General features: G+C 35.9%; 1 protein-coding gene across 8 annotated transcripts in view; it reads left to right on the forward strand.

Moving 5' to 3' along the window:
* Positions 1-25,027, forward strand: part of Eps15 (epidermal growth factor receptor pathway substrate 15) — a 156,326-nt gene that overhangs the window by 57,549 nt on the left and 73,750 nt on the right. For 5 of the 8 annotated variants that reach the window (XM_021247931.2, XM_021247936.2, XM_021247937.2 and 2 more), the window contains 7 exons: positions 157-222; positions 507-632; positions 2,504-2,563; positions 13,592-13,792; positions 14,650-14,795; positions 17,035-17,191; positions 22,413-22,498. In XM_021247931.2, the coding sequence (XP_021103590.2) occupies positions 157-222; positions 507-632; positions 2,504-2,563; positions 13,592-13,792; positions 14,650-14,795; positions 17,035-17,191; positions 22,413-22,498 (842 nt within the window). The remainder of the gene's footprint in view (positions 1-156; positions 223-506; positions 633-2,503; positions 2,564-13,591; positions 13,793-14,649; positions 14,796-17,034; positions 17,192-22,412; positions 22,499-25,027) is intronic. The other 3 variants (XM_087214734.1, XM_087214733.1, XM_021247933.2) reach the window with 1 other exon arrangement.

Consider the following 25,027-nt stretch of genomic DNA (forward strand, 5'->3'; position numbering starts at 1 on the left):
GAAAAATAGATGAAGGTCTAGTTTGTTGTAAAACCATGTTGTGAGGACACTGAGGTCCTGTACTTTGTATGAATACATTTAAATCCAGAGACCATTTTGTCTTTATTGCTTATTGGTGTGAGGATGTCAACAATTTATGTACTATTTACTTTTTAGCATGATACCAGTAGTCCTTTGCTAACCAGTGGAACTTCTGCAGCTGACCTGCCATGGGCTGTAAAAGTAAGGAAACTTTTGTGACTATTAATTTCTTACCCTTCTTTGCTTCCTACTGACATATATATCTTCTCCTTCTACTTCGGAAATATATCGCAATTTACATCAGGGACACTGGACTCATGAGTAGTCACTTCAAAATTATTATTTATTCTTATTTTGATTAAAATAAAATGTTTTTTGAAAGTTAGTTTGCATGTTGTCTATTCTTTGAGGATTTGTCTTTTAAACTGGAGTTAAATTTGTTTTGCCATGATTAAAATTGTCATTTAAATTTTTTTATATTGTAGTCTGAAGATAAGGCCAAATATGATGCAATATTTGATAGCTTAAGCCCAGTGAATGGATTTTTGTCTGGTGATCAAGTGAAACCAGTGTTGCTCAACTCTAAGTTACCTGTGGAAATTCTTGGAAGAGTAAGATATTTAGTTTTTAATTTAATTTTTATGTATTTTAGTTTTGTATCTACCAGGGGCACTTATAGCTCATTGAAAAATATACAAATCTTGTTTTAAAATTGTTATTACATAATTTACTATGTTCTTAATATATAAAGTTACTCCCAGGTTATTTCTGTTTTTGGTTATCCCCTGTACAGGAGTGGCTGAAGTAAGTTATATATGTGAGCCCCTAAGTAAGTCCTTATGTCTGTGTGCCATACACTCTGACTTCTCAGTTGCTTGGTAATTTTTAGAGACTGTCAGTATTTTATGTCTACCACTTTACTCCATGCATCACAGGGTTCTGTTGTAAGGAATAATTTCATCTCTGAAATTATAAATTCTGCTAAGCTGAACTTCCTGTCTTTCTGAGTCTTTTTCATAGATGCCTGAAAGTATTTAATTCTTTAGCTTCACCGAGATCTTTAAATCTCAGACTCATTTACTCTCTCTTTTTAAAAAATGTACTATTTACTTGTGTTAATTACATTCACGTTGTTATACAGCCATTACTACCTCTCTACATAACTTTTCATCTTGTAAAATTAAAACTCTATTCTCCCTGTCTTTTTTGGGAGAGGGGGCAGTTCTGGGAATTGAACCCAGAGCCTTGTATATGCTAGGCAAGCACTGTATTACTCAGCCACATCCCCAACACTTTCCCTATCTATTGAAATTACTTTTGTCCTCCTCCAACTTGGGATTTGTTGGTTCATATTTCTTTATCTTCATCCATAGCTCCCCTTGCCACATTGTTCTTCCATCTCTTTTGCCTGATAAAGTCATAAATTCTACTCTCTAACTTGAATTTCCTGTCTTTTTAGATTTTTTTTATACCTCCTTGTAAGATTTTTGTTCTTTAATTTCACCAAGAAATTTTTTACTTACTAAAAATCCTTTTCAGCCTTTCCCCCCCTTTTTTCGGTGATGATGCTGGGTATTGAACCCAGGGGTTTGTCCATGAGACGATACAGCTCTACCCTAGCCAAACCCTACCCTACCCTACCCTAGCCACACCCTAGGGTGAGCCACACTCTAGCCCCTGAAAATCCAAATCTGCATTAATTTAATTATGTGGTTTTTCATTGATTGCATATAGACCATTGAGAACACCTAGTAAAAATGGGGTCATTCATGGTTACTAACTTCAGCTGGTCATCTCCCTTCTGTCTGCCACTCTTGTGCTGTTCCCAAAGTGGTTCCTCGCTACTCTCTCTTCCTATTTCAGACCTTATCTATTCTCTTTAGACCACCAGCCCTTTAATTTCTTACTTAATCAGAATATATAGTTAAATCCTAACTACTTCTTAGTTTTATGACTTGGGGGATATTATTAGAAAACTATATCTCAGTTTTCCTATGCTTTAAAACAGGCACAATTTCCAGTTTATAACATTGTAAGAATTGAATGTGGTATTGTGTATAATGTACTTAATGCAGTGCTTATTACATGCTATTTGGATGCTAGTTGCTATGGTGATGATGATAATGATAACTACATTACCATTAGTACTAATACTACTACTACTGGATCAATGTAATATAGATTAGGTGCTCAATAAATACTAATTTAAATGGCATCTTCTAATATTGTGTCCTGCTAATTATTTCTCTACACTGTGGTGTGATGTTTCTAAACTATAAATAATCTTGTCATTTTATTACTTAAAATTAACCCTTTAGTAGCTTCTCATTGGAATTAAGATAAAGTTCAAATTCCTTTTAAGGCATTTAATGACCAGATACTTGCTTATTTTTACTCTTACATCTCACCAGTGTACTTTTTCTCCATGCCCCCAAGTAATATATGAAATGAAAGAACATTAATCATTCTTCTCTTTTTTAAGGTTTGGGAGTTGAGTGATATTGACCATGATGGAATGCTTGACAGAGATGAGTTTGCAGTTGTAAGTAACCTAATGTTCTTAAAATCTGAAACATCTTAGTGGTTTTATCATGTGAAAACTTTCCCTTTTAATTCATCTTTGGAGGAAAACTATATATCAGTTTGTTGGTATGAACATTTTTTTTTGTAGAATTTGTAGGTTGGTAGCAAATATTTTAAAATAAATGCATAACAGAAAGCGTGTGTTTTGCCATCCTTGTTTCTTTCTGTTTGTTTTTTGTGAGACAGGGCCTCACTATGTAGTTCAGGCTGGGCTCAAACTCACTATGTTCCATAGGCATCGGTCCCCCTGCCTCAGCCTTCTGAGTGCTGGGATTACAGGCATGCACCACCATGCCTGGCTTTCATCCTTGTTTCATTTGACTTTAAGGTACGTAGGAATATATGCTTTGGTTAATGTTCTGCAAAGATGGTGAGTGGTATTGTCTTTTGTATCCCAACTTGATGAGATACCTCAGTACCTGCCTTTGCTGTGAAATCATGTTGCCTCGGATGTACCCTTCAGTTTCACATATTTTTCATTGAAAAGAAGGACAAATAACATTTTAGTTTCATCTCATGAAGACAGACAAATTTTGTCTTTGTACCTGATTGTTTGAAAGACCCATCTGAAGACATGTTATCTTAGTAAATTGCAATAATACATTCATGTTTTCCTTAAAGGTTAGGTAAAACTCTGTTGTGAACTCATTCATGATAAATCTGTAATCCCCTTTTGCTTTTTTAATTGATTTTTTTAGTTCATATTAATTTTATAAAATATTGGGTTTCACTGTGGCATTATCCTACATGCACATATTTGATTATACCTATGCCCCATCACTCTCCCTTACATGCCTCTTCCCCTTTTGCTCTATTATTTGGAAATTAGTTTGTTCAGACTTTTCAGTCTCTTTATTTTGCTAAGGAATTGTCTTTGTTTTTATTTTCATTTTTGTGGTAGTTCAGATCAAACACATGGGTATTCTACCACTGATCTACCAGCCCTTTAAAATTTTTTTTGTTTTGAAATGGTCTTGGCTAAGTTGCCCAGACTTGCATCCAGCTAGTGATCTGTCTGCCCCAGCCTTCTCAGTAGCTGAGGTTACAGGCATGTGCCACTTTTTCTGGCAAGAGTTTACCATTTTTATTTCTAATTCCATTGATTTGATTATTTTCTTTCTTGCTTTTGCTAAGTTTGGCTGAGAGTTTGTCTATTTTGTTTATTTCAGAGAATTAGCTCTTTGATTTATTGATTCTTTGTAATTTTTTTGTCTCTATTTCGTTGTTCTACTCTGATCGTTTTATAATTTCCTTGTACTAGTTTTAGATTTGGATTGTTCTTGTTTTTCTAGGAACTTTAGTTGCATCATTATGGTATTTATTTGAGCTCACTCTGTTTTTCTGATGTGGGTATTCACAGCCATAAACTTCCCTCTTGGGACTGCTTTTATTGTGTCTATTGTACCACCGTGTGGTACTGGTATTGTTATTTGACTCTAAGAACTAATTTCTTCCTTGATTTCTTTTGCGACCCATTGATTATTCAAGAGTATATTGTTTAATCCTCATTTGTTTGCATGATTTCTATGGTTTTTTGCTATTGATTTTATGTTCCATTATACCGTGTGCTGATAATATACATGGGATAATTTCAGTTCTTTTGTATTTATTTCAACATGCTTTTTTTCTTTTTCTTTTGAGATAGAGTCTTACTATTTAGTTCAGGCTAGCCTCAAACTCACAGGAGTCCTCCTGCCTCAGCCTCCCAAGCATTGGGATTACAGGCATGAGGCACCACACCTGGCTATTTCAGCATGCTTTATGGACTAGTATATGGTCTATTTTGGAGTGCTGCTGTGTGCTACTGAGAAGAATGTGTATTCTGTTGTTGCTGGAATACTCTGTGTATCTATTAAGTCCATTTTTTTTGGAGGTGTGGTTCAGCTGATAATTCTGTGTTGATATTTTGTCTAGTTGATCTGTTTGTGATAGTGGGGTATTGAGGGTTCCCCACTATAATTGTGTTGATGTTTATCTGATCTTTTTATGTCCAGTAGTGTCTATTTTATGAAATTGGGTGTGCCAGTATTTGGTGGATATATATTTACAATTGTTATCTCTTCCTGTTGAATTGTTCCCTTAACCAATGTGTAGTGACCTTCTTTGCCTCTTTTGATCAGTTTTGAAGTCCACTTTGTCTGAAAACAGGATAGCTCTTCCTGCATGCTTTCAGGCTTCTGCTTCATGGAATATTGTTTTCTATCCTTTGATTTTAGTCTGTGAATTTCTTTTTGGATTAAATGTGTTTCCTATATAGAGGATACTGTTGGGTTTTGTTTTTTTATCAAGTCTGCCAATCTCTTATCTTTTGATTCAGGAGTTCTCTTTTCTTTTTCTTTTCTTTTTTTCATGTTGAGGGTTGAGCATCGAAAAGAGTAGACCTTTTGCTTGTATGGAGATCTTTTTAGTTTGTGTCAGCTTTCCAGTGATGTGATCTTGGCTTTTTTGCATTTTGCTTTGTTGCAAGGAGAGACTTGATTGCTCTGATTGTTGTGTTGCAAGGAGAGAATCCTTACTGGTTATATCATCATCATCAACAGGTCTAATCATATATTAATCATATACATTAAAACATTTTTAATCATTTTACTCTTTTATCAATGCCCCATAAGACTGTACTATACTGCTACTAATAGTAAATGTGGAGGGAGAGTGGAAGGAAGAGAAAAAGAAAGGTAATCAGTAAGAAGTGAATGGGAGAAGAGAAAATCAATAGATGAGAAACAGACAGGAGATCTGAGTCTTTTGGAGTTTTTTTTATTGCTGGAGTAAAGAGCTAGTGTTGAGGGGGTTTGACAGAATATTAGTAGGAGAGGAAGAAGGAATGCAGAGGTAGGGAGGGAAGTATCGTTGGGAGATTAGGAGAGCTATGAGGGTGTCAGAACCAGTTAATAATGGTAGTTAGCTTATGTTTGGATCATCTGTGCAGTTTTGTTGAGGGTTACTCCCACTTTCCCATGAAAGATGCTATTTAAGTTAAAGCACTAGTTCTTATTCCCTTTTGCACATAAACAGACACCTCTACATTTGCCAGATGAAAGGAGGAATCCAAGAGAGAGAAGAAAAGAAGGAAGAGAGGGTAAAAAAAGAAAGAAACTGCACACAGTTGTAAGAACACAAAATCAAAGCGACCTCACAATCTCATTTATGTTGCAGTCTGAATTCAGTTTCAGGTCTCTGAGCGCCTCCTTGCCCCATGATTTGCTCAGTCGCTTGCATTTCAGTTGCAAGCCATGCTTTCTGGGTGTGGATTTTTCCTCTGTCCCAAGATCCTACCACCTCTGTTAGTGTGTGGGAAAGAAGGAGCAAAATATTTGGCTCAGCACCTAGTTCTCCAGAGACAAACTGCAGTAATGTTGATGACACAAAGACAAACCAGTTATTGGCATATATAGTGTAGTAAAAAGCAATTATTGTAATAGCGACAACTCTGTCACCACTGGTAATAGCAAAGCAATCAGCAAGAGTAATAAAATCAGAGACAAGGTGGATGTTGATATACCATAAGAACCAAAAAAAAAAAAAAAAGAACCAATAAAAGTTATCATGGCCCCCTTAACAATAGAAAAGAGATCTGCAATATAGACAAAAAGACAAACCAAATATTGACATACAGTAAATTCAACAGGTATACAGCACCACCATTAACAATAGAAAACAATTCAATAGCATAGTCAACTAAATATCTAAAAATTTAAGAAAGGTTAATAGTAGTACTAATAAAAATGGAGGAGGTGGGGAAGGGAAAAATCAAGTAAACTTTGAAAAGTAAAGATAAGGTAGATGAGAAGGAGGGGAGCAAAAGATGAAGATTAAAGAATAAAAGAAAATTAATAGATTCAAGTAACAGAAAAGTACAAAGAAGAAAAATAAGAAAAAAAAAGATTAAAACAAAGAGCAAAATAAAGAAAAACCTCAACAAAAACAACCCCCAAAAAACCAACAAAGGAAAAGAGAAAAGAGTAAAAAAATTTCCTCTGTATGTTTGAATGAGTAGTTTCTTTCCAGAGCTGTCAGTGTTGGAATCCCCCGGATATGGGGGAGGGATAGTGAGTCTCTCCTAAGTTCTATTTTGTTTCCACACTTACTTTTTGTCTGAATGCTGAGTTTACCTTCCCTTTCCTACTGGGTGGGTCAGTAATGGTGTGTTTACCTTGGGGCTATGTTCATTCTGTCCGCTCTCAGTGTGCCCCAAGTCACTGCTTTCTCCATCTAGCTTTAATGCCTTGGGTTTGGGAGGTACCCACTTTTAATGTTTTTTGTGGTTTTTTTTGATACCAGGGATCTAACTCAGGTCCTTGCGCTTGCACAGCAGGCGGCGAAACCACTGAGCTAAATCCCCGGCCCCTAGGAGGTACCCACTTTTGATCCAGAGGCCTCTCTGTGTATATATGTACCCCCGGGCTGTTACAACAGTCCAAACTGAGGCTTATCCTTGATCATGTTGGGAGATAGGGAAAGCAAGCAGACCACGGAGCTGGTGCAGCAGGGCAAGGGGGAGTCAAGCTATCTGGTGGACTTAGTGCCAGCACTTTCAAACCCAATGCCCCCCCCTCAATCCATGTGACTGACCTGGCCTCTCACCCCAGAGGGCAGGACCAACATGTCCTTCCCAGCCCTAGCTTGCTGCTGCTTAAACTTCTCACAGAGTCTGTGTGTAGCTCACATCCTCTCCACAACTGTCTCTTGTGACCATCTCCAAACCAGTCGCTGTGGTAGGATGATCTCAGAAACTCTGTAGTATTGTTTGGTGGTTTCTGATTCCCAGAGTAGCTCAGCCTTAAAAAAACGTTTCCCAGAATGGCTCCTGATTAACATGTTTCTGCTGGCTTGAACCACCTGTGGTACATGCATAACTCTTATGCCTCCCTACAGTCGTGCATGTACCACCACCAGTGATTCAGAGCTGCAGGGCAGCAAGACATATGAATTATGGCTCTATTGTGAATGTGTTAAGCACTCTTAACTATGGTGGGTGCAGCAATGAATTTCTTCTCCAACTCTAGCCTCCCGTGTGAAAGGGATCACTTTCAGAGTTAAAAAACCATGCTGTATTTGCAATCTACAATAACCATGGGCTTTTCATAGGGCTGTTGCTGCCAACCTGCTCCATTGTTTCTTCCTGGGCCTGCCAACCTCTCCAGGCTTAGCTTGTGTTTTCAGAGGCGGGTCCCTTTCCCAGGAGCCAGGGTTAGTGTTCCTGGGCTCCAGCCATGCTCCTGATTCAGTCTCTTGAGTAGCTGGGACTATCGATGCATCTTGAACCCAGCTTTGTACTATTTTCCTAAATTACAATTACTACAACATAGCTAGTATATTTAAAACTATAAGCCATGTGACTTGTCCTTATTTACAAGCATTAATATTTTTTAAAGTGCATTTTAAAAGTTGGCCTTAACTGTTCCTTGAAAATTGAAGTAATTTTAAAAGTACTTTTGTAATAGTGAAATACCAAGACATTAACTTAAAAAAATTATCTTTCTAAATAGTGAATTGTTAAAATAATATTATTATGATCAGTCTTTTGGACTATGGCAGTTTATACTCTGCGTGTGTTTTGGTTGGTTGAAGTATAGTGTAGATCACTGGTGGCAAACCTATGGCACACATGCTGAGGCGGGCCATTTGTTACACTTAAAGCTCTAAAAGGTTCACTCACCATCACTGAATGGACTTTCCCATCCCAAAATATATTACTTTACTAATGAATCAAACCTTGCTTGAACATAAGAATCATTATGTTCAAGAGTTACCTTTAAAATTCTACCCATTTCCCCTTGGATTAAATGATACTGTTGGTTTATCTCAAAGACCCAATATAAAAATGAAGAATATATAAGGACAATCCTTTTGGTCATTTCTGGTGTACCATTGTCTTCTGTACCTTGGTCCAACACCACCTCCTTTGGACAAAAAAAATAAAGCAACAACCATCAGATGAGTGGAAAAAGAAATGAAGAATATAGGTTTGTTTGTTTTTGGAAATAACTTATTTCACCAATGAATGAAAACTTGGTTGAAACTGAATCTTTATGCTCTAGACTTTGAGACATGGTTTCGCTATATAGTTGAGGTGGCTTTGAACTCTCTGTGTAGCCCAGGCTAGCCTTAAACTCACAGCAATCCTCCTGCCTCAGCAGTATTCAGAGTACTGGGATTACAGGTGTGCACCTCCACATCTGGCTAAAATTGTTAACACCAGGTTTTTTTTTTCCTTTTTTTTGGTATCATCAGTGGCATTTTTGGTTGTTTTATGGTTTAATTGGAATCACTGGAATTAGAGATTCTAACTTGTATATCTTCTGTTGCCATATGAACCTTTAATGAATGGCCCTTCTTTCTTTTCAAATGTAGGTGCTTCTTGGGGTGGGGATTTAGCTCAGTGGTGCCACTGCCTGCCTGGCAAGCGCAAGGTGTCCTGAGTTCGATTCCCAGTACCAAACAAAAACAAAACAAAACAAAAAGAAAATGTAGGTGCTTCTTCATATTTTCTGAAACCTAGTGGTTTAATCAAAAATCTAAAATCTAGGTTGAATTTGAGGGTTTTGTTGTTTGTTTTAAGTGAATCTGTAAAGGCCAGGCCTTGTCATGGCATGGGTGTTCTGGCCACAATTTAAAATATTTGACATTTGAGAGTGTTATGTGTATGTACACACACAGAAATAAAGTGGATTTTAAAAATTACATCTGTCTCCTTGAGTATGGTTTAAAAAAAACCTGTCAGTATTCTATTTATTGATGAATAATCCACTTATATTATAAAGATATTGGAAATACAGGTCTGGGGAGGTAGCGCAGTATGAAGATCCCAGTGCCCCCTGACCCCACAGAGTTATCGAGTGATACTAATGCTGCTGATGGAAGACCATGCTTTGAGAACCAGTCCTTTAAATAGCAATCTGGGATGAAAATACTAGACACTTCTTGTGTTTTCCAAATAGGCACTAAGTTACTCAAACTGGGCTCGAATTTGCAGTATTAGGCATTTACATTTTCCACGTACCTATAGTCCCTAACTTGCCCAGGTTGGGCTTGAATTTACAGTTGTGCTGCCTCTACCTCCCAGAGAGAGTGCTGGGATTACAGGCCTGTGGCACCACACCCAGCTCCACCCAGCTCTAAGAACCACATGGGAACACAAATCGCCAGGCCTTGCTCCAGACCTTGTTTTAGACCTACTCAGTCAAAAACTGGGGCAGGGCCCAGGAATGTGTTTTAAGAGCTCTCCAGGTTATACTGATGATCACTAAAATTTGATCAATACTGCTTAAAAGCTTAGAGAATGGGGCAAGGGATTTAGCTCAGTAGTTCCACCACCTGCCTCAAAAGTGAAAGGTCCCAAGTTCGATCCCCAGTACCAAAAAAAAGAGCTTAGAGAATGAAAATACACCAGAAAAGGAGAGCAACTTCTAGTAATTGACTGCAATAGTAAAACTAAAATTTCTCCTTTCCCTACAATATTTGAGTAACGTTTAGGTTTATTTTTGATGCTTTTATTTTGAAATCATCCAAAAGGTATGCTAAACGCTTTTTAGTGTCTTTCTCCACCTGGGTAAATGCATCTGCTAGTACATTTCAGTTTAAAAAGTAGTTACTGGGTTTCTTTTTGGTAAGTATGGCATCATTTGATTTAGGTGTTTCTCCTGTGTCAGAATTTGATTAGGATAAAGTACAGTGTAATAAGAAAAAAATCACAACCCAGAAGTTCTAAAAGTATTCTACTTCCTTCTGTTTTACTTGATGAAAAGTTCTGGCATCAGTTTTGTCAGGGAAACTATTTTCAAGACAACATGAAATTAATAACTTTTTAACTTTCAAAAAAAATGTGTTGCCTATTGGTAGCAGATGTCCAACATTGCATTTTTGTTCCTTTTCCAGGAAATGACTCCCATCTGGAGCAAGAGGGGTGCTGACCTTTTAATGTGCATACTAGTTACTTCTCTTAGCAAAGTGCCAACCCAGTATTACATACGTTGTGATTACTAATTTACAAATGAAGAAACTTATTTGGTTTGAAGGTTCTTATTTGGTTTGAAACTTATTGAAGGTTCTTATTTGGTTAAAAGTATGTGCTAGCCAGTTTCTTTTCTTTCTGGAGTTTAAAATGTTTGTAGCTAGAAACTTTATGTGTTTCTAAACCTGACATTTAATTCTTTTGAGTGGGCTGGTATGTGGGGAGAGAATTCTTGGTTTGGGTCAAATGGTGAAAGTTGGTCCTTACAATACAGCAACAGAATTGCCTGAACTTAGTAGAAATGTGGGTTCTTGCCCTCAGTCTCAAAAGAATCAATCAGCCTTAGGGACTGAAGCCAGAGTTCTGAGTGTAGGGCTGTCAAGAGTGTCTAGGTGATTCTGATGCCCACTGAAATATGAGTACCCGTGGGTTATGCTTAGCTTTTTTAGTTCTAAAGGAAAGCACAGTATTGTAAAATTATTTACATGTTGTAAATAATGCTGATCAAGGTTGGATAAATCTGATCAAATCTGGCATTGTAGCCAGAAGATCTTGACTTGAACTCTACTGCATGGCTTCTTTAAATATTATACCAGACAAGTTACTTATCTTCTCTGAGCCTCAGTTTCTTCATTTGTAAAATATTAATAATCATAGAAATCATGAATCACAGTTACTATATTATCTTGGGTACTCAATAAATACTGATTTGAAAGCACCACAAAATTTAACTTAGAAGCAAATTTGCTTTTGGGAGCATTATGATTTTCAGTAGAAGAAAGAGTAGCAAGAAAAAATACACAAGCTTTCTCCTAGCTGCTGCTGGAATCTTTCTCGAGATTCCAAATTGCTTTGAATAATTTTATATGCTTAAAGATAGTCATGGAAACTTTTTCTTTTTTATTTATTTTTAAATTTTATTTTATTATTATTATTTTTGGTACCGGGGATCAAATTTGGGACCTTGCGCTTGCAAGGCAGGCGGCAGAACCACTGAGCTAAATCCTCGGCCCACTTTTTCTTTTTTAAAATTCCTTTGTTCTTTTTCTTCTCCCCTTTTTCCCCCCAGCCATGGAAACTTTTCATCTTCTTTGTCTTGAAAGTGCTTTGAGTCTTTTAAATGGAGAGGTTACATCCCAGGACAGTCTATAGTCCAGATGTTCCCCTTTGTGCAAGTGCTTTGAGTATTTATTAAAATATTTAAAAATAGGTAACACATTCTTTTGGTTCAGTGTCAATAAAAGAAGTTATTCAGAGGGAAAAAAAGTCTCAGTTATATCCCTACCCTCAACTGCTCCAGTTACCCCTGCTCTCCTTTTTTTAAATTTGTTTATCCTCCGTAGAATTTCTTATTGCAAATGTAAATATACATGAATAAGTTTTCCCACCACAAGAGATAACACACTATACACACTGTTCAACAGTGTGTATTTTCTTGTTTATCAGTGTATCTTGGATCTTGAATTTGTTTTCACAGAGTGCTACATGATTCATTTTTTTCTTGGTCTACTTCTTTATTGAAGACAATGAACTGCATTCAATTTAATGCATAATTTGATGAATTTTGACAATTGTATACCTGCAGAGGCCCCATGACAGTTAAGATTATAACCCCATGATTTCTCTTTTAGTGCATCTTAGTATTTCATTTTATAGATGTGCCATTTTACTATTTTATTTTATTTTATGGTTCCAGGGATCGAACTCGGAACCTTGTGCTTCTGGGGCAGGCGCCAGAACCACTGAGCTAAATCCCCAGCCCGTACCATTTTTTTAAACCAGTCATTTGTCAGTGAACATCTGGGTGCCAGTGCAAACAGTGCTACAGTTGATAATTTTTCATGCAGCATTTCATGTAAGAGAAATGGCAAGACAAAGGAAAGGGACCTTGAGTCTCTCGGGGTTGCAGGTTATGGGAAGGCAAATACCATATATGGGAAGCTAATGGTAGACAAATGCTATTTAATAGTTTATTTCAATTCCTCTGATATGCTGTCTTCAGGCTGATAAGAGTCTAAAATTGTTTTGAGGAATAAATTCTGACCTTTCTTGTAGAGAGATGGAGGACCATGTTGGTAAATTTGTGTCTTGCTCTTAGGGGAATATAGTGAGTGGGAGGGCAGAGAGCTTTTTTTTAAATCTGTTTCTTAATTCCCTCAGCTCAAAATGATACTTATGCCAAAGTGGCATGTTGTTTTTTTTTTGATGGTATATTCTGTTTTCCCTCACTACCCACTAGCAAAGTATGGCAACCACAGTTGAGCTAACAAGTACATTATTAAACTTTGGATTTTTGCCAATTAGGTGGACAGTGGTATTGTGGTTTGATTTTGTTGTTTTTTTAAAAAAGTGAAATGAACATATTTTTGTATTTTAGAGGATGGGGCATTTGTAGTGTTTACCTTTCTGTAAAATATTCATACTCTGTCCATTTTTCTGTTGAAATTAGTTTTATTTTCTCTTAATTTATAGAAACACTTTACGTGTTAGAGTGATTACCTCTTTCTTTGCAGATAGTATTTTTCCCCCAGATTGACATTTGCCTTTGCCATTGCACGAACTCTAGTTGAAGGGTCTGTCTCATAAGTTTTTGCTCCTTAGGATATCTTCCCCAAAGTTGTTTAGCTTTCATTTCTTTATTTTTCTTCCTCTTTCCTTTTATTTCTTCCCTTTTTTTGACTTTTTCAGAGTAATTTCTTTTTTCTTGTTCCTCTCCCCTCCCCTCCCCTCTTCTAGCTGAGGATTGAACGCAGGGCCTTCACATTGAGCTATTTTGTTTTTCAACTTTATTTTGAGACAGAGATTTGCTAAGTCACTAAGTTGCCTGACTGGACTCAGATTCTCCTACCTCGGCCTCCCAGAGTACTGGGATTATAGGTGTACACCACCACCACACTTGACCCTGGCATAATTTCCTTAAAAAGGATTTGAGACAGCTTGAAGATGATTTGTTATTGAACAGTAGTCAAGTTAATGGGTGAATGTTGTTAAATGATTTTAATAATATATGACCTTGGTTCATCTATTTTGAAGGCCATGTTTTTGGTATACTGTGCGCTGGAGAAAGAACCTGTACCAATGTCCTTGCCTCCAGCTTTGGTGCCACCGTCTAAAAGAAAAACGGTCAGTATATCAGGCTCTATGCGGTCGATCCCCTCTTCAGCATCAGCCAAGGAATTTTACCACTCCTTGCCACCTGTAGGCATTTTACCTACCAAAGCATCGTTAAGACAGGTATAGATTTATCAGTGTTAAAAGATTTTTTTTTTAACAAAGTGCATGGCATTTAACAGAAAGGAGCAATCAAATTCAGATATAGAGTTCCGTCTGGTTAAAACTACGCAATATGATATCCCAGAGGGGATATATTCTGCATTGCCTTATGCATTGGTGGTGAACCTGTGGCAGGCGTGCAGCAGCGAGCTGTTTGTATCATTGAAAGCTCTAAAAGGTTCGCCATCACTGCCTTATTTAGGTCATATGGATCTTTCATTGGCTTTGCCTTGATTTACTTGGAATTAAAGTTGAGATGGAAGATGCTACATGCTAACACAGCATGCTTGCCTTGGCAATTAATACTTGTTTTTGTGTAATCTCTAGTTAACTCTTGATTTTTTGGGATCAAATTATCCCATTCTGGTTTGCCCATGGCTTTTTTTCTCTAATCTGCCTCTTCTCAAATTGAATAAAGCACAATAATGACATGATATGAAAATGGGCCAATGTGGCTACAGTTAACAATAATAGATGCAACTATAGAAAATGAAGATTGAAAATTATCTGAATATTTTGTTTACTTTCAGATTACCTGTGGGAATGGAAATTTATAGGTCAAGAGTTAACTGTGCTTCAATTTACTCATTACTTAAAAGAAAAAAAGTAAAATGGGCATTTATAAATTTAGTTCAAACTGACTTGTGTTTTTGTTACTTTCTTTGGACCACAACATTTTGGAAGTGATACACTGTTACAGTTAGGGTAGACCTGTTCAGAATTTGTAATAGATACCATCATGGGTGGGAAGAGTGACACTTCAAAGTTTGTTTCATTTTGCAGAAACACTGTTTTTCCCTTCTTCCCACACTCTCTAGTGGGTTGTATCCCTTGCCGAAAAAGTTAAATATGATGAAATCTTCCTGAAAACAGATAAAGATATGGATGGATTTGTGTCTGGATTGGAGGTCCGTGAAATCTTCCTGAAAACAGGTTTACCTTCCGCCTTACTAGCCCATATTTGGTAAGACTTTTAAGTTGATTTTTAAAAAAAGTACAGTTTTGCCTCACTCTAGTTTTGTGCATTCTTTGCTTTTAGTCACTTTTGTGAACAGAATGGTTTCTATTTTTGCGATACTGGGGATCAAACCCAAAGGTACTCCTACCACTGAGCATCATTGCCCCCCTTTTAAATTTTATTCTGCCTTATTTTTAATATTTATATTACTATTGATTTTTTGTGTTACTGGGGATTAACTCCAGGGCTTTCATACAGAGCTCCATCCCCAGTCTTTTTTATTTTTATTTTTTGAAACAGGAACTCCATAAGTGGCTAAGTTGCCCAGGCTGGACTCAAAGTTTCTATCATCCTGCCTCAAGTCTCGCAGAGTGCTGGGATTACATGTGCCACCTTGCCCAACTAATTTTTTATGTTTTTATTCTAAGAAGAGCCTCAAAAGTTGCCCAGACTGGCCTCAAAATTGTGATCCTCCTGCTTCAGCCTCTCAAGGAGCTGGTTTGTTTGAGAATTCTTAATAGAAAAAGAAATTAAATCTGAAGAGTTCTGGGTAACGGACAAAAGCTTGAAAATGTGTTTGCTTGGAGCTTTGTAAGATTGACAGTGTCAGTGTTTACTGGAATGTTAAAAATACAGTATCTGTTTTTATCAATTAAAATAGAAAACAGGGAGATAGAACTTTTGCAAAAGGGAAGGGGACCAGGAGACAGAGAGAGGGATTAGAGAGGAGAAAGGAAGGGGATAAAGAAAAGAAATAAGATGTGTCATGTACATGTACTAACTCCCCATGATGAATGTAATCATTGCGTGCTACAAACATGTACTAATAAAATAAATAAAATTTTAAGGGAGAATTTATATATTTAAAATTTAAATGTAAGAAACATTCTTTAGGCATACTGTATCTTTCTGTAGGATATATGTGTGTGTGTGTGTATATATGTGTGTGTGTGTGTGTGTGTGTATATATATATATATATATATATATATATATATATATACTTTCACACCTTTACATAACATACTCAGTCCTGAAAAAAGAGAAACCTTAGTGTCTTTAGTGAATTGCGCTTTAAATGTGATAAATATGAAAATTCTTTGTAGTATGCCTGCTACCAATACAGCTGCCTTATACCATAGCTTGAGATTTTTCGAGAGACAGCAAGGATCAAAAGTGGAACCACAGAGCTGCAAAGAGAAACTTAAAAAGTAACAGAGGAGGATAGTAGGTCTGTCTTAAAAGGGACAAGTAGCAAGTCTTGGGAGAGATTAAACATGAATAATTAATATTGGCTGCTACTTTTGAGGACCCAGATTAGGCACTGTACTCCATAATGGCAGCTCTCACAGAGGATCTTGACATTACACCCAGACTTTTAACATACCTTTTCTTTAATTCTTATAGCTGCCTCCCAAGATCGGTATTATCTCTGCTTTATAGATGAAGAAACTAAGGCTTACAGAGGTTAAAAAAATTTGGCCCAGGTCACAAGGAAAAAATAAGTAGAAAAGCTGTAGTCCAATCGCTTCTCGGGCTTTTGGCTAAGATCAAGTGAAAAGCTGTAATTCAAATTGTATTTGGTACTAGAACCTGTAGTCTTTTCATCAGGCCACGTTGGCTTTCAGAGAATTAAACAAATCACACTTCAGAAAGCTGAGCTTTAAAAATGAAAATGAGTTGTTTGTTGTTTTTCTTCAAGTGACTTTGAGAAGCTTTCCAGATTGCTGCCTTCTCCTTAAATGTGATCTCCATTTGCAGCTGTTCTTTCTGCTTTGGCTTAGTGATCATTGTATCCTCCTACTCCAGAATTGCAGGACGCAAGCTAGCACAGAAGTTTTTGCTTGTTTTAGAATCATAGTGCCACCAGTGAACTAAATTTGTTGAAACATAGATTTCACCTTTAACATCTTTTTAATGTTAAAATTTGGGGAGTAAGGAATGTTGAGATTCATTGGTCACAACTTTTACTTTGTAGCGGTTCTGGAAATTGGTAAGAAAACATAAAGCCAGAGTAGAGGCCTGTACTCAGCACCAGGGTGAACCTTTTCTTTTTGCCATTTTAATTGATTTATCTCATCTAACAATTGGGTGAGTTTTGGACAAGCTGCAAATTGGTATGACTGTCCTTTTAAAAAATCCAACTGATTATTTTTTAAAAGGTACATGGTTATATTATTTTTTCTCCTACATATTTAGGATGGTCATTGTAGCATTTATATATGTTCATTTTGCTTATTTTTACAGGGCATTATGTGACACAAAGAACTGTGGGAAGCTTTCAAAGGATCAATTTGCTTTGGCTTTTCACTTAATCAATCAAAAGTTAATAAAAGGCATTGATCCTCCTCAAATTCTTACTCCTGAGATGATTCCACCATCAGACAGGATGACTTTACAAAAGGTAAGACAACTTAAAACCTGAATGTATTAGTAGAAAGGAACAAATGCAATGTCGAGTGAGAGTCGATTTTGATGAAACAGTGGAGTATCTGGCTAGGAGCAGAGCAGTATACCATTCATGGTTTAGCTTGTACCTATAAATATGCTCACATGCCTTGTATAACATCATTGGTCTGCACCTTATTATCCCACTGTTCATAACACATATGACAACTGTATTTTACAATCTTAAATTGTATTTTCCTTCATGAATTTGTGAATTTTTATGAATACAGTGTAAAAATTAAATGAAAACTGTAAGAATTAAGTTATTGTGTTCCATTTGATCTTTCATTCTTATAGAAAACAGTATAAATTTGAAAACAAAATCTAGGTAATGATGATTGCTTGGTGTCAATTTTATATCAAAGCCCTCAAGTAAAACATAATAAGGATACATCTGTGTGAGGTATTTGCCATAGGTGACACTTCATTCCTGAGTATACAGCTAAACTTCCTATCTGAACAGCTAGAAGCAAGTTTTAGTTACTTTGGGTTTTGGCTTAGTAGTAGGAATTGTCAAAAATACATCACTTTCATCATACTGTTCCTTGATTTTTCTCTTATGTAAAACCCTTCCTACTATAGTGCACTTATGGCATGTAGACCTTCAAGAGATCTTTAAAACAAAATACTTTAGTGTTCTTTTGCCTTTAAAAATAAACCCTTAAGCCAGAGATTTAGCTCAGTGGTTCCGCCGCCTGCCTCCCAAGAGCAAGGACCCGAATTCGTTCCCTGGTACCAAAAAAAAAAAGAATAAAAATGAATCCTTTAACCATGCCCTGGGATGATGCTACATGCTGGTGACTAGGGAGACAGAGGTGAGAGCTTTGCTTGAGCTGAGGAGTTTGAGGCCAGCCTGGGCAATACAGTGAGACCTGTCTCGAACAAAACTTTATCTCTTTAAATCTCTGATGGCCTATAAAGTAACTATTGTGTGGTGATTTTGCAGGGATGTGTATAATAGTTGTCATATATGTGCTATGTTTGAGGAGCTCTCTTTCAAATATCAATAGAATGTTTTGGTTTTGCGTTAATTTTGTAACAGGTTTTAAAGAATCCTATTTTAACAAAACTAGTAAAAATCAAAACTGGATTTTTTCCAAGTAGAATTTGCTGCCACCAGGTATGGGAATTCCTTATACTAGTTAACATGTTCCCACTGGCTTGTACCATCCTATGGGACTGTCCCATGCCACCCGATGGGACAGTCATGTACCACCAGTGCTTTGGAGCCACCTGGCAGCAAGACATATGAATTATGACCCCGTTGTGATGTGTTATTCTTATTTTAAATAAAATAAACATTTAATTGTAAGCTTCCTGAGTTTTTTGGGGGAAGGTCACCTTGTGAATTTTTGAAGATCCTTTGTGATATATGACATAGGTTCTCTTTAAGTGTGGAGAAAGCTGGAAGTGAAGCCAAGGAGAAAGATACAGATTCCTGGATTTGAAGTTCCTGATGATACTGATGTACTTAGAGACACAAGAATAATCTGTGCTCTAATTCTACAAAGCCATAAATGTATATAAATTATGTCTAAATGGAAAACATTACTGGATTTGTATTTATGTCCTCCACTATATAACTGTATCTTGTTTATGAAATACTTTGTTTCATCTTTTTACCTATGTAGATTTTTCTTCCCTTGCCTTCTTCATTTGATAATCAGCTGAGACTCCCATCAACACGAATTACACATCATGACAGATTTCTGAAGCAAATTATATGTATTCATTGAAGTATCTTTAGTGTTTGTAGCCACTTGAAGTTGCATCTGGTGTACAGAGTTTAACGTAGTAGATTTACATGAAGTTCATTTAGTAAAACATAGACACTTTTGTCTTTGTGTCAAGTATCAGTATTATTAATTGAAATGGGATTTTATCACTGTTGACTTATCTATTAACCAAAAATTTTAACCTTAAAAACTAAAACTTGAATTTATCTTTTAGATAATCTCTTTTCTCCTTATAACCTGATTTTTAAAAAACTACTGCACTTTTTTGGGGGGGACAGCTTTGACTAATCCTTTTTTGAATGTTACTTTCCTTTCTGTGTTTTTTCTAGTTTGGACTATTTTTTCCATTCTGCAGCACTCTGCTTTCGCCTTTCTTGTACTGTCAGTTTCTTAACTACTCTCTCTCTCAAGGTTAGAGCTTTATCTTATGCCTTTTTTTTTTAAGCATTATGGTTTTTGGTTTACAGATACATTTTGAAATTAGAGGTTTTTTTCATGCAGCGAAGTTGATCAAAGAACATACCTAAACAGCATGCTTTTGTCACATGTCACTTGGTCCTTGTGTACATTTTAGCCTGCCCTCTTTAGGCTCTCTGATCCATTTAGAATCACCAAAGCAGAATTTTTGCATAATGCACAAAACAGGGAGAGAGAGAAAATATTTTGAAAGAAGGGATGTGCTACGTTTTTCTTTGTATACCCTTTATTATACTATATATAATGTTAGCTGAACTTTTTCTGTGCTTGCTGGTTCATGTCATTTTAGTCATCTGGGTTGTTGCCTTCTAGCTTGTTTGAGGTTAAACTAATTTGTCTCACTTTGCCTTCTTGGTATTTTAATAGCAAAGACTGTCAAATATGAGTCAGTTTTTTAGAGTGACAGAAGAGGTGTGGAGATCATGTGTTTTTTGGGACACTCGCACCTCTAATAGCAAATTTCTCAGCTCTTAAGTGATGGAAGTTACTGTTCATGATAAAAGTGAGACTGAGTGCTATTTTTTCATTTTATTCTTCTGTCTAGCTGTCTGGGCAAGCTTAGCTTATAGATCAAGTTTAAAGAGAGTTAAAATCATTGTGAATAAATGTCACATTCAGAAATCTACTTCAAATTTTCTAATTTAATATAGTATTATTAAGGGCCACTGTATCAGTGAAGTACAGTAAAACACTTAAGAGATATATTTAATATAAATTTGTAATTAAGTCAGGCATAGTGGCACAGACCTATAATCACAGCACCCTGGAAAGCTGAGGCAGTAGGATTGTAAGTTCGAGCCCAGCCTGGGCAATTTAGTGATTTAGTGAGACTTTTGATTCAAAATGAAAAAAAGACTGAGTAAAAAGACTCAATGTAAAGGCCCTGGGTTCAATCCCTAGTACCACTCCCTACCCCCCAAAAAACCCCTTGTAATTAATATAAAATTGAAAGTACTATTAATTAAATCCTCATAAATGAATTTTGGTATTGATGATCAAAACAAAACGGCTTAGTATTAAACATGCAGTGTAGGGCTGGGGATTTAGCTCAGTGACACTGTGCCTGCCTCCCAAGAGTAAGGTCCTGAGTTTGATCCCCAGTACTAAAAAAAATGCACTGTGCATAAACAAATACAGAATCATTTGTCAGATTTTATTGATGTACATATTTATCAGATTTACTTTTAGCATAATGGTTTCATTTACCTTAAATGATTTTTACATGCAGTTGCCAGGGGGCAGTGGCACTTTAGAAGACTTTTGATGAAACTCCTGTTAGCTGGTTTAATTTTGAGCTGTCATTTGATGTGTTTCCTCAGCACTAACACGGAGTTAATAGTATCTGCCCTACTTAACAACAACCCCCTTTTCAGATTAGTTTTGAGAATTGCCTAGTGAGGGCCGGGATTTAGTTCAGTGGTTCACTGCCTGTCTTGCAAGCACAAGCTCCCGAGTTCTATCCCCGGTACCAAAGGAAAAAAAAAAAGAGAGAGAGAATTGCCTAATGGATTGACAGTGCTTAGCGAATTATAAATGATCATATAAATGCAAGGAGATGGGTTATTGGGAGCTCTTAGGTTTTTTTCTGTTCTGCAAGTTGCTGGTATTCATTAAATATATATAACATAAGTTTTAAAACTACTGTTTTATGTTCTACTAATAAGATCATCAATTGATCAGGCGTCGATTTTAACGCTTCCAAAAAGTGATTATTGTGTTATTTGTCAGTATGGTTTTTGTTTTTTTGGTACCAGGAATCCAACTCAGGGCCTCACACTTTCCAGGCAGGTGTTGTGCTACATCCTGGCCCTTGTCAGACTGGTTTTAGCATTGGTATAAGTAAAGAGTTTAAAAGAGATTATTGTTTTGCCTCGACTTCAGCCAGCTATATACAACATCAGTGATAGTTTACAAAGGAGAATTATTTCACTTACTCTGTGGAGTGGCCAGGGCAGAAAGTATCTTCCTATTTTACAGGTGAGGATCATGTAGCTAGTAAAACAACAGAGCCCTGAATAAGCCCAGGTAGATTTTCAAACTACAAATATCACTAAGGTCAATTTTGATACCTTCATTATTGAAAGAAAATCAAATGTAAAGTTTGCCATCTATGAAGACAGTTTCATATGTGGTGATACTACTGTTTACTATGGAGCATGCCTGAGGAGTTGGTTTTACTTTAGGCGTTAAAAATATTTAATATAAGTAAATATTTGTTGAATTGAATTAAATCAACCATTATTATAATTCTGAGATTTAGCAAAAATATATATATACTTACTTTGTGCCAGATCTTTCAAATGCAGATAAATCACCATCCTTTTCCTTTAGAATTTTACATTTCAATGGAAGAATTAATTTATAAATCTGATACAGTGGTACCTCCATCCACAAACTTAATTCTTTCCACAATTCTAGTTGAAAACTGAATTGGATGAGAACTGAATCAAATTCATTGGTTAGATTCAATGTTGACCTTAGGGGAAATGTTATTCAGTTCTTGTCCAATTTGGTTTATGACCAGAATCATAGAAAGAATTAAGTTTGTACCATCAGATCTTTTTTTGTTTGTTTTTTGTTTTTACGGTGCTGGGAATTGAACATAGGGCCTTGAGCATGCTAGGCAAGCATTACATCCCCCCAACTTTTTGGCATTTGTTTTATTGCAGGATTCTGGAAAGGCTAGGATCAAGTGACAAAGACATTGGGATGGGTGGGTGGGGGGTATATATTATAGGATATAATATGTACATTTAGAATAAGTTTGTAGAGAATTTAGGGAACTGTCTTAGTATATAATTATATAATTCCACTAAGTATTGTTTTAGTAAATTAATTGAAAGTGTTAGTAATGTAAAATATGAAATACTTTGTATCTGTGTATAGCTTTTAACATTTTTAGTACTTTGCCTTATATTACAATTTTGTAGTAATAATTCATAATTGTGAACTTTTTGTTTTTAGAACATCATAGGATCAAGTCCTGTTGCAGATTTCTCTGCTATTAAGGAGCTAGATACTCTTAACAATGAAATAGTTGACCTGCAGAGGTATGTAAAATAAAATTACAGCTAACTTCATTTACACGCACACATACAGTATATATTTGCATGGTTTATGTGTGTATACATACAGACACATGTAAACACACATATGTGCAAACACCCTTTTGTTTCTTTTTTTGGGGGGGTACTGGAGATTGAACTTAGGTCCTTACTGAACTGAATCCCCGGCCCCACCCTTTTGTTTCTAATGCATATTTTGTTAAGTTCCACTTAGTTAAGTACTCAGTTAAGTCTACTTAAATGGAATTGGTATACTTTATTTCATCAAATATCAGGCAACGTGTAATAGCAGTGTAGTATTTTTTTTATGTACCACTGAAAAATTACCCAATAACTGCTGGCTGTGACAGCGACTGTAAAGTATTCTTTGACTTCAGATAGGGGGAAAAAAATGTGTATCTTTGAAATAATAGTTTTTCTTTAAATATTTGAATTAAAGATTAGGGCAACATTTTAAAATATATTTTATGGAAAGAATGTTAAATGTAGACCTTGTGCCAAGTGTTTTCATAACTATTATTTGATCCTCATAAAAAACTCTGTGACTTGAGTGAGGTGGTGGTGGTCTTGTTTTATAGGCGAGGAAGTTAAGGCACTTAGATAATTTTGCCCAAAGTCATACAAACTTGTCAACTGTAAAACCCATACCTAAAACCAGCACTATTTGATTCTAGTTGAATCTTCTTTTTTTGTGCATAGGTACTGTGTAGAACATATTCAAATACAATTCGATTTGAATCTGAGTACAGCAACTATTATTGATATTTCCTAAATAATAGTACCTTTGTTCCCTGACACTTTAAAGTAATACTCATTATAAAAATGACTTCCCAAAATTACTTTTTAAAAGGTGAGACCATTTTTCCATCTGCAGCGCACTGGATTTAAATATCATTTTGTATTTATACCTGACTTTGTTTTTTAACCTTTACAACTTTTGGAAGCAAATAATGGCTGATACTTTATTTTACTGATGCTGTTGATGTATTAGGATATCAAATGACTTACCTGGTTTACATGACAAAAAGTTGGGAATGATCTTATCTCATCTGTGAGACTATTGAGATTACAGTAGAGAAAAGTAATGATTAGAATTTTTTTCATTTCAAGAAAGAATTCAACCCTAACTAACTTAAGTGAAAGTGAATTTATTGACTTGTGAAACCAAAACATTTTCATGATAGGAATGACTTAATCACTTACTAGTCCAATTATTTAAATAGAGGATGGCCAAACTTGCATTTTTTTCATTAATTTTTATAATATAACTTAACAGGAAAAATAAATGATAGTTTTATCAAATTTACTCAATAATTTTCTGTGTGTGGTATATCTTAAAACATTCAATACACAATGCAACATTACAATGTGGACAGTAGTATCTAGCCTCTTTCCAAATTCTTTTTGCATTATTGTTTTTCTTTGAACAACACACTTTAAACTGTTGTGTTGGGCTTTCCTTTTTTCTGTGGGTATTATAATTTCAATAAACCCACTAAACTTAATGGTGAAGACATTGATGGATGTCTTGGTTGGCATTTCGATATCTTGTGTTTTTCAGTTACTTGGTCTGTTAGACCTAATCTAACTTGTAAATGACTTTTTGAACCCCTTTGTTTTGAATAAATAACAAACGCGGTCTATATTGTTTGTCTTTCCATTTCATAACACAGACTTTTCCTCTCTAATATGCTAACATTTCTCCCTTTTTCAGTTTTTTCTTTTGTAGATCTTTTGGCACTTCTTATTCTGTCTCAACTTCCCAATGTGTCCATTTTGTATTGTAAAATAACATGACTGAGTTCTGGAGAAGTATAAAAACTATATCTCACGTACTTAGGATAAGAGTTTTTATACATTATAGCACAAAATTATAGGGTTTTATTTACAAATAAAATAAACACGAATTAGTAAAAGAAAATAACCAGAGTTTATTAGATTTCACTAGATACAAACACCAAAGGTGAATACAATGTTCTTAATAAAAAAGTATGCAAAAAATAGTTGTTATGAAACAAATAAACAGATGAATGAGTGTTATTGCCTATAAACAAGAATCAGCTGGTTGAAATGGCACTTCTCTGAGTGACACTTGGGATGGTCAGTACATAAATACGTTACCCTGAGTGACACTCAGGGTAAACTGTTAAGAGGTTAAGGCTTAGATTGATATTCGGGCCTGGATGATATATAATCAGTTCTCTCTCTTTCTTTGTCTGTTCATTCTCTCACTCTTTTTCTCTTTCTGTCTTTTGAGGCAGGGTCTTGCTGTATAGTTCAGGCTGCCCTTGAACTCATGGCAGTCTTCCTGCCTCAGCCTTTCTAGTGCTGGGTTTATAGGTGTGCTCCCACATCTGGCTCGTCATTTGTTTCCATTTCTGCTGGATTGATTCCATTCTCTGATAAACTTTCCCCTCATGTAGGCAAGAAGACTATAACACATCTGTATTTATAATTTCAAGTTTAATGGAGAGTGCTTCTCTTCTGGCAGTTTATGAGAAAGTCCTGAGACTC

This window comes from Heterocephalus glaber, unplaced genomic scaffold, assembly GCF_053883595.1.
Source record: "Heterocephalus glaber isolate CG9 unplaced genomic scaffold, H.glaber_assembly_v1.0 deba00001451, whole genome shotgun sequence".
NCBI classification, from domain to species: Eukaryota; Metazoa; Chordata; class Mammalia; order Rodentia; family Bathyergidae; genus Heterocephalus; species Heterocephalus glaber.